The 10782-nt window shown below is 37.6% G+C and overlaps 1 protein-coding gene across 1 annotated transcript in view; it reads right to left on the reverse strand.

The window, feature by feature from the left end:
* Positions 1–10383, reverse strand: part of LOC103782406 (proprotein convertase subtilisin/kexin type 5-like) — a gene marked incomplete at its 3' end in the record, with an annotated part of 43510 nt that extends 33127 nt beyond the window's left edge. The window contains exons 1-7 of the mRNA XM_008950178.1: positions 10233–10383; positions 9700–9802; positions 8948–9141; positions 7669–7753; positions 4907–5004; positions 4276–4405; positions 3057–3172 (exon numbers count right to left, since the gene is read on the reverse strand). Coding sequence (XP_008948426.1) covers positions 3057–3172; positions 4276–4405; positions 4907–5004; positions 7669–7753; positions 8948–9141; positions 9700–9802; positions 10233–10383 — 877 coding nt within the window. The remainder of the gene's footprint in view (positions 1–3056; positions 3173–4275; positions 4406–4906; positions 5005–7668; positions 7754–8947; positions 9142–9699; positions 9803–10232) is intronic.
* Between the last annotated feature and the right edge of the window lie 399 nt (positions 10384–10782).

Here is a 10782-nt window from a genome sequence, read left to right on the forward strand (position 1 = left end):
TTTTTTTTTTTTTGTGGGACGTTAAAAGCAGATTCAGGCCCATCATGACACGATTGTTACACCAAGAAAAGCATTGATTTATTGCTCTATATGTAGTTATTCTTGGAGATGCATTTGGCACAATTATAAATCCAGTCCTGTAAACACATCCTTTTGCATATAGTCACACTGGCATTTACATATCGACACTATGAAATAGCTCCACATATCTGTGTGATAATATCCCCTTTTTTGTGAAAGTTACAAGACAACAATAATTTATGAATACTTGTTACATGTTAGCAAGGTCTTCTGACTTTGAAGCGTATACATTACTCTCGCTTATGCAAACCAAGAGAAGTTTTTAAAGTTTATTTGAAATAGCTTTACAATTTAAAAAAATAAAATAAAAATCCTAGCATATCTGTTAATAAGCTAGCTGTCTAAAAATGAAATCTATATGACCAAAACCACATTTTGGGCAAACATATATACATACTGCATGTGATACAAAAACCAGCACACAGCAGAGGAAACAAAGAAATGTGTGCAGAAATGTTCACTTTTCTCTTTTTAAATACTGTTACAAAAGGGGCAGAACTTAGTCCTGCAGCTAATGATGTTTCTGATCCCCTCAGGAGCTCAAGTTCCCCCTGTCAATACACATAGCACAAAAAAGATTAATGCAAATTTTTTTGTATTTTTTAGTTTTAATCCATGTAAACGTGTTTTGTACTCTTGAAACACTCTTTAAACACCTTGAAGGGGAGAGAAGCAGGAAAAAAAGGGAAGAAAAAGGACCTTCAAAAAACAGGAATAATCCTAAGGTTGACAGGAAATCAAATCATGAGTTAAATGTTAATTTTGGCATCAAATGCTTTGGTCACACAATACTGACTCTGTGATCCTGGATGCTCAGCTCTAGACACCCAGTTACGAAAGGTAGGCGTGTTGTAGTTTTTCCATTTAAGTTCCAACAAACAGTTCACCTTCTCCCCAGACAAAGAGCGGGGGGGAGAGAGAGAAAGAGGTGGTTTTCTTTTTTTTTTTTTTTTGTTTGTTTTTTTCCTCTTTTTTTTTTTTTCTCCTTTTTTCCTTTTTCAATAATACGGATTAATCTATAAGTCTATAGGAAGAGGAGGATGCTGGGAGGAGTCAGTTCACCCCTTGTGTGTACATGTTCTGCAACACAGTTGCTGAAGCACTTTCCGCTGGCAGAGATTGTTCTTTTTCACCAGCATACAGAATCCTCCCTCGGCCCAGGACTCTTCCGTGGCTTCCAGAGGGCAGCAGCAAAAGGAGGAGGGGAGGTTGAAGGTTTGGAGAGTATGGCGTGTACAATGGAGGAAGGTTTAATTGGTCAGACAGGCAGATTTGGTTGAAGAGACCATTCAGGAGCAGGTAGCAAGTAGGAAATTTGGTCCATCAAAAGGAATTTCAGTCAACAGCATTTTTTTTTTTTCAGGAAGAGATATTGTGTGGTCCGACAGGGAATGATTGGTATCCATTTGTGAAAAGGAAAAAAAAGATTAGAAAGAGAATAATTAGAAAACAGTGATATTTACAGTAAAGGAGTTTGTTCTCAATTTTTATGAATCAAAAGAATAACAGTCAAACCACAGAAAAAGAATAAAACGTTCTCTCTGTGTAAAACAGAAATGTAAATCCTACAGACTGAGTTAGACTAGTAGCCAGTGCTTGATTTTCAGTCAATGAAATTAAACCCCCTATGCATTGCAAATTAACAGAAAAAAACTCCAAACCTTCTGGACTGTCCTTGTCTGCCCTAGACGGCTGAGAACATGTGGTGTGTGGTAGGATCCAGTATGGTGCGTTGCAACTGCCCAAAGCTCAGACACTGATGTGTTGCTCTTTCATGGCAGCTGCACTTGGAAGAATGGGGAGACAGTACTGAGGTGGGGTGTTCCCAGTCCTGGGCAAGTACATGTGTGTCTGCTTGGAGTTGCGTGTGTACAAAGAAAGACAGATATATGCAACTATATTGAAGACCCAACTGGTATGTCAAATGTTTGCATTGCAGAATTCAACTGCAATACCATACTGAGACTGTGGTTACTCAAAATCCCTAGTATCACTCTTCTGCTTCATTTGTCCGTCTCTATCTGGCTTGCTCTGGACTTGCTCTAGATTACAATGAGATTTTTAATGTCCTGATGTGAAAGGTTTTGTGACGAAGTTACCAGTACTTGAAATTTACTTTACGATGGACAGGATACTTTTCAAAGTTTGAAGGCCTAAATTCCAACAAGAGCTCTAAAGGTCCACATGAACGACCTTGTATCTTTAATTTTTATTTTTTTTTTACATCTGGTCTGAAATGCTTACTAAATCCAGTGGAAATGAGCTGGACGCAAGAGTCATTGTTAGCTTTTTGTACATCTGATGTCAGGTATCTTTCACATGGCTTAACACTGGCCTTTGTTCTGGCATGATTTTCCTGTTGGACTGCACTTGTTTGGCTTATCTAGAAGTAACTCACACAGTAAAATTTTTATGGAAGCATGATCTTATCTGTACTTGTGACATTTGAAAGGAAGCAATATTACTGACTGACTAGGCCGATCGTATGCAGACAGAATGCTGTCCTGGTTGCCACAGACAACTTGGAGGAAGTTCAAATCGCCACAACAAATTGGGTGCTCCCTATTTCAGAATTTTTTTGTTCTCATTACCTTTCACATAATTCAAGCAACACTAAAGGCACTTAAAATCCTTTTTACTTACCAGTATTTTCACAGTTTAAAGCAGTAAAATAGATAAAAGTGATTCTATTGTTAGTACACTAGGATCTTCATATAAAAATGTTTTGAAAGCAATGGCTTTTGAAAAACAGCTAAGGAAGGAAAATTAGGCTGTTGACAAAAACTATTTCAGGAAAAATCAAGCAAAGTGGGTATGAACATGGTTTTCTTCTTTTCATAAACCTGAAAAAATTAAGAAGTAATGTGGACCTCAAATGAAGACTGTAAGAGAAGAAACAGACCAAACCAATGCAATACATGTAAAAGAAGAAGCTGGAAGTGGTAACATGGATTTTTTCAGGGAATTGCACTCACCATCCTTGCAGACTGTTCCCACTACACAGACACCAGTGTCTAGGTTATACCCACTTGGACAGCTTGTACAGTTTCTGTCTCCTTGACCACTGCAATCCAAACAGCTGGCATCACATCTGAAAGACAATGGCAGGAATTGATCTTACGGTCCCAGCAAATACAAGAGTTCCTAGGAGACCCCTTCTGTATTCCAGAGGGCTTGTTTGCTGTTTCCAGATGTATCAGCTGCTATAATAGCAATAAGAATGACAACAACAACAGTAATAATAAAAAACAACTCCCCGTGCAATTCAGTTCTGTTTCTCTCCTCCAATCAATTTCTAGTCACATTTTTCTTACTAAGTAGCTGCATTGTTCCAGTATTTTTGAACTCTGCAGAAATAATGAGCAGAAGTATTAAGCAGATTGTGCATACATGTGCCAGGAAGGCAGGAGATAAAGCCACAGTATGGAAAACATTAACCTGCTGCCCAGTCCTTTCATCACCCTTCTAGCTACATCACTATTGTCACTGTGTATTTTTTGGTGACTTTTTTGGTTCGGTTTGGTTGTTTGTTTTGTTTTTGGTGGGGAAAACTGTAACACATGGTGATTCCCTTCCTGCCCTGAACTCGAAGTGAGTCAATAATACGTGATTTTAAAGGACAGCAAATGTTAGTTGTTTAAAAAAGAAGAGAAAAAAATGTCCCTTCCTTGCACAGCACAGCCTTGTTAAAGGTTTATCCAGCAGCCATTTGTACACTGACTCAGATGAACTCTTCTGGACAGCAGCCTGGTTATTATATTTTGTGCCATATTTGTGAACATGCAGCTGAAGAACTGAATTAGTCCTTATGAACAGCAATTAACTTGGAATTAAAAAAAAATAGTTCGACTATTTTTGTTTGTTACTGAGAAATGCAGATCTTCTGCCAGATTTTTAAATTTTACATTTCTATGCATAGCTACTTGGATTCTCAATACAGGCTTTTTTAAAGTGAAGGACACACATACATGTGCAAGAAAAAAACACTTTTAGAAGACCTGCATGAATATAACTCAGATTAAATTTTTTTTAATAAAAAATCTTTTCCTTCATTTGCTTAGCATGCAATATTTTTTTTTCTGCTTTTTGAAGTCAGCAGCGTTTTATGTTCTTGTAAGCATTATCTTTTTCAACACAATAATAGCTAATATACTGTCAAACATCAGACACATATATTAGCCACTGTTCATATACCTTTTGCAGCTTTTGTATCCACTTTCAGTAGACTGATCAAGGTAATAACCACTACTGCAGGACTGCACACATCTTCCATCTTCCATAAAATAACCCTGTGTACAGTTTATACAGCCGTCCACTCCAGCACCTTAAACCAGAGGGAAAATATACTGTATTACTGGCTAGTTCTTATTGCCTAATAGATATCACCTCTAACTGTAGCACAATATTACAGTTCTAAAGACTATGTTTTACCTGCCTTATTTTCATTTATAAAGTAATATCAAGCAATTAAGTTACATGGTTAGAATAAACATGACACAATTTCAGCATATCTTTTTCTGAAAGAAATGGCTGTTGGTAGTTCTAAAGCTTGCACAAAATCTGTCAGTCATTATTTCCATCCCAGAAGGAAAATGGAAGGCATTAAAAAAAACCAGAAAAGAACGTATGCACACTTTCAATTAGAAAACTTAGGTTTTCATGTTAGCTGAAATACATTTGCCGTATTTAAAATATATTCAAGAACTATCAAGAGAATGAAGTTTTTACATGTAAACAATCATGTTATACTGTGATACAGCAGAGTAATACCAGAGCTAAAAATACAGAGGAAAGGAAACAATGCAGATAAGTGTCAGTGGTGTACCTGCACATGTTGCACAAGAACGATGACATGGTTCACATTCTCTACCATTATGGTATTTCCCTTCTTCACAGCGGATAGCACATTTAGTGCCATGCAAACTATTGCAAAAAGGAAAAAAACACAGTGTTTGGGCAGATAACAGCAACAGAGGACAACAAAGTCATGCATAAAAAAAGTAGTTCCCTTTTAACAAAAAAAAACCCCATATATTAGGATTCACCAGCTTCCTTCACTGGTCCTATTTTATGAATTTAGCAACAGAAATAATTTCAAGGAGGAATGAAATGCAGTTTTACCCTTGGTGAAATACAGAAGCTGTTTGCAAACTCATTGTAAACACTATCAAGTGGTAGGCGACAGAAAAAAAAAGAACAATGCCAAAGAGTACTAAAAATTCAGGCATGTAAAATGCAATTACCCACGAGGAATGTGGCACAGGGTCAGCATCACTGTAGTAAAGAAAAATGCTAAGTGACTTGTTAACAAGATCTTATGCTTCTCTTGAAAGACAGCAGCATCTCCTGACACTATGCTACAGCACAGGTTAAGAATAGATTCACAGTGGAGGAAATCACCACCACTTTCTGCAAGAGAAGTTTCCTTTGAAACTTCCTGACAAAATGCCAGTTCTCAGTGGCTTGGGAGGTTTGTCAAGATTACAGTCAGAGGTGTTCTGCCTGCAGGCACTTTTGAAAGGGAGCACAAAAGAGCGAATAACAGAGGGAAAATAAACAGCATAAAGAGTCACATATCAGTGCTTCTCCTTAAGTAACTGTTTATGCTTTCATGCTGAAAGGTGCCTACAACAGAGTTGTAGGTTGTTTTTGTTTTTGTTTTTAAGCTAGGATTTCTCTGTCATGTTTGCCATCTTCTGTAGAACCTCAGCTTTCATCCAATTTAACTGTCTCTCTAAAAATGCTCTCCAGCTTTGGGGACATAACAGCCTGATACAGTGCTAATTATAGACTGGATCCAGCAAAAAGACACGTGTGCACGGCACCACTGGAAGTTTTCAAGAGTGTATATGATCCCAGTTTAGCAAAAAATTAAATTAGCAATTCAGCAAACCTAACAACCCCTGCTTACTTATTATTTTTCCTCACTCATGTACCTCAATGTGCTTTACAAGGCAAGTAGCATTATCAAACTTTCACAGACAGGAAGTCTAATGATTTGCCCAAGTTTATTTAATGGGCCAGTGACTGGATCAGAGCTGGACTCCAGGTCTCCCGAGTCCCACCCAGGGCCCTGCCCATAAGTCTGCCAAGAAAATGCAGAAAGTTTCGAACAACTTATAGATATGAAATGTGTGTCCTGCAAGGCTCCATTTCTCTGCCACAGTCACAGATGTTGTTTTTTCAAAATGTTATGAAAAATCAATCTCGGTTTGCTAATATTGTCGAAGAAAACAAGAAGTTTGGGTTCTTTTGATTTTTTTATATTTCAGTTTCTCCTTCTCTTCCCACATAAAATGGACGTAGTAGTGCTACAAGCTGCTCTTTGTGTTAATGGACAGGGAAATGCAGTTCCTGAGAAGTAAAATGTGTATATAACTTTTCTATAGTAGCTGTGTCCTATAGAGTCCTAAACGTGTGTAATCTTTAGTCTCCTGACATATTTGTCCATTGCAGGAACTTCTAAACTGCTAATTTACTGATTTGATTTTGCAGATGCACAGAAGGTTGTGTTAAATCTATTGTAATTCTCCAAAATCTTTCAATGGACTGCAAATTAAATAACATTTTAAAATGGAAACTGATACTCAGATTTCACAGGGTGTGTAAACAGACCAGTGTTCTTATTCAACCCCATGCTTTCACTCCTGTTAGATTACACTTCCTTTTCAAAGGGTCACTTTTTGAAAAATAGACATACTCACAATAAAAATCATGCATGCATTTAGTAATTCTAGACACTACATAAATACACAAAAAATGATAATTCCTTTACAAAAAGTAAAGGAATACAGCTATTGATGTCCTAGAAATCAACGACATTCAGATTTTGTTAATAGATGAAACTCCTCTTTGCTGGAAGGTAAAAGCTCAGTGTTAAAACATTCACAGAACACTTGCACTCTGCAAGAAGAATCCCTACAGGTACTGAATACTGACTTCCTATTTTTTGTGGCGTAAAGCCAGCATAATTTCCATCATGAATTTTATAGGATTTTTGTCTTTTGCTGCTTGGATCAAAAGGTCACTCATTCACAAAGGAGCCTGAAATGTGTACTGCTGCTTTGTAGGCTTTACCTGTCAGTTTCAGGAATGATTAAGTCCCCCATCTTAAGAAAAAATATCCACTGCTATTAAAAATATGTGCACAGTATATTGTAATAGAATTGAGCCTGAGGTACTTGAGATAAGTGAATGACTTGGATGCATGAAGAAATACAATAAAGATAAGAAAATAGTTTCTAACTATCACAGGACTGAATCAGAAAGATTAACATGATTCATCAGCTCCACCTCTAAAATAATCCCTGACCGCAACTGTAGATCAAAAAAGTGAAGAAGCCAGCTTTTCCTACACGACTGTGGCTTTTATGGTGCCTGAAATGAAAGGTCTTCTAAAAATCTGTTGTTAGCCAAACTGGCACATAGCAGCACAAGAAAATACCACATTACAAACTAAACAGCGATAGAACACAGGAAAGAAGGGCCACTCAAGGTTAAATAGCTATCTGATTTTCTTCCCTGTGTCTCCACAGCTTTGTAAGCCTCTTCAGGTATTGTGTTTAGCAACATCCATCATTTCCTTACCTTAGGCCATGTTTGCATTCTGTGCAGATTTGGAATTCAATACATGTCTTACAGTTTTCACTACATTTTCGGCAAACAATCATATCTACAAAATAAATTAGAAAAAAAAAACAAAACAGCCCAGAAAACCTTGGTCAGTTATGTTTAACAAAACTATATGAATGTAATATTACATGACTTACTGCTATTTGGCTTGACATATGGAAGGGAAGCAGCAAACTAGACCAAACTAGCTAAAATCTGCTTATCATTAGCTTTTTCCATCAACTGGTTTAATCTGTTTCTAAACACTTGATGTTATAAGTTGTACCCTGAGAGAAATATGCTTTGAGGTAATCAAAAATCTTCACAAACATTTTAAATTTACATTAACTACTTATAATATGGCCTCAAATAATCTTTTCATACAGCAGTGATACGCAGTAATGACTGCCATGTGTTCCAGAGACTGCACAGCAATTTACATCTTACACTTTCCATGGAAATTCTGTCTTCCTGATTTGGTGCTTATGGACATACCTGCATGAACAGGTCTGATCTTAACACAGTCAACACAGAAATTACATAACATTCTGGAAGAATTAGAGTAGTATCTGTTTTTACTAATTCTCAAAAATGAACACACCAATTCAAAAAGTGAAAGTTTAGCTACCAAGATGAACAAAGTTCCTCTGCAGGTACTTATCTTCTAAGGATGTGTCTAAGGATAACTGAAGTCACTGCAGTTCTAAGTACATGTTTGAATATGTGTCTAAGCACTTTTTCTAGCCAAAGCTGGAAATCAAACATGGGCAGTCTACTTGGCAATCACAGGAGGAAATGGAAGGCAGGTGTCTCACATGACAGAGAATTACTGCTTTTGGGTCATCACATCACTGCAGGTACTTCAGTCTGTCCGAAACATTAACTGCAAACGTGTTTTATACTTGAGAAGCTCTCCTATAATTTGAATTTGGTGGAATGCCTCATGCTCAGAATGTGGTTGCTGCCTGTCCCTTTCTGGTGTAGTCATAACCTGATCTGCCCTGCGGCTGCCTTGCTCTTGAACTGCCCTTGTTCTCCCAGCCTCAAGCAGAACAGACATCCTGCCACTAAGCACAGTTTTTAAAATAATGGAAGAATTTTGAGATTCTTGATCACACTTGGCAACGATTTAATAAGAGAAACAGGATAAGAGATAGATGCATCAACATACATTTTTCCTGATCATAAGCATTCCAGCAACCTCCCCAGATCAAATTCTGTAGCCCACAATAAAGAAACAACAAGAAATACTAACTCTTATCCAGGTAAAACCCATCAGGGCAGTTGGTAATACAGCTATTGGTTACTTCATTCAGGTAGTAGCCAGATTTACAGGTCATGCACTGGTCACTATGGCCTCCAACACAGGTTTCACAATTGGGTGAGCATTTTTTACAGCGTTTCTTGTCTGCATTGTAGTGACCAGGTGGGCAGGTCGAAACACAGATCCTGCAGACAGCAGGGAAGAGAAGGCAGAGTTGTTAATGAAATAACCTGCCACCACATCCCTGGACCATGACTGCAAAGCAGAAGTATTTCTCAGTGTTGCTACTTTTCTAATGATCATGTTTACTAAGATGTAACCCTCCAAAGCATTGCATCAAGCTGCCTCTTCCATTTATTTCCATCCAGCATATGCTGTCTCACTGGCAAATGCCTTGCCAGTCATATAGTACCATCTCTGACCATCTATACTTCTTCCTGTTTTGTTCAAACTCAACTACAGAAGCTATAGTAGCTATCACAGTTATATATATACACACATATAGTCATTAAAAAAAAAAAAAACAACAACAAACAAGCAAGAGATGGGAAATAATAAGGGAAGGGTGTTTGAGGGCTGCCCTTGAAATTCTGAATTGCTAGATTTTTCTTAACCCCTAAAAAAAATCTGTCAGATTCAGTGGAAAGTGAATTATCCATGACTGTAGAAAAAAGAAGATGAAAGGGAGTTAGGATATAAATTAAGAAATCTGTGAAGTAAAGATTTTTTTCTCTTGATCTTACCGTGTGTTGTTCTTAGATTTGTAGTAGTAGTGCAGACAGTCAGTACAATGATCTGGTCCTGGCCCATCACACCCTACTTTACTGCATTCTGGATTGCAGGGACCTGCAATAAAGTCAGAATACAGGGGAGGAAGAGATCAAAAATTCTTTTTTAGTACTTAGCACCACTTAAAATGTAGTATTTTAATGCAGAATGTAATTACTCTGTTTCCCTGTTTGATCTGAATTCTAAATAGTAATTTGGCTCCAGCAAAAAGAGGTCTTTTTAGTACCTAAAGACCTGGTAAATCCTGGTCTCGGTATTTGTTCATGTGATTTATAATTTTTAGCAAGTGTAGCATCCTCAGTAGAATCTATCAGAGAAATTATTTCTGGACTCAAACAGATGCTTTCCTGATGAGTAACAAGGAATTCTGAGTTTTAGTTGGAAATGTGCAAAGACTCCTGTCATTCATAATAAGGAATTAAAATCACTTATTACAAGCAGTTCAACATAAATTATGAACAACATAATCAGTGCCTACTCTGGTTACCTGCTGAGTAACAACTAGTCAAAGTGGCTACCACAACCCAGCTGAACCAGCCACCAGAGCCCACACACACCTCCCTTAGTGCTGCTACATGCTTCAAAAGCTTTGGCTGATACTCACTGGCTAGCAAGTCTTCCATATCACCTGCACTCATGGTGAACTTGATGATCCTCAAGGGTCCCTTCCAACTCCAGATATTCTATGACTTTCTGTTACATTTTTCAAATAGGTTGCTCCTGCTATGGCAGGAGAGAACCGTCAACCCTTTTGTTCATCTTTATGGAGGTGAACAAAACGTGTGTGTGAAGCTATAATTTTCAGGATCACCACTCTCTTATGAATGAAATGTGTTGAGTTTTCCAGCCACCATAAAATTTCTCCTAACATCAGGTAAACTTGAAGTAATTTGCCTCACATAAAAACTTAGTAAGTTAGTGGCCTTTACAGCAGACATAGCGGTGATTCATCACATACCAGAACAAGCTGCAGCTCTCAATCTAAAATAGGGACTGTGGATCCGACATGGTGTGGCACGAGACTGTAGCAACAGAAA

The sequence above is a fragment of the Merops nubicus genome, unplaced genomic scaffold, assembly GCF_000691845.1.
Source record: "Merops nubicus isolate BGI_N331 unplaced genomic scaffold, ASM69184v1 scaffold36460, whole genome shotgun sequence".
NCBI classification, from domain to species: domain Eukaryota; kingdom Metazoa; phylum Chordata; class Aves; order Coraciiformes; family Meropidae; genus Merops; species Merops nubicus.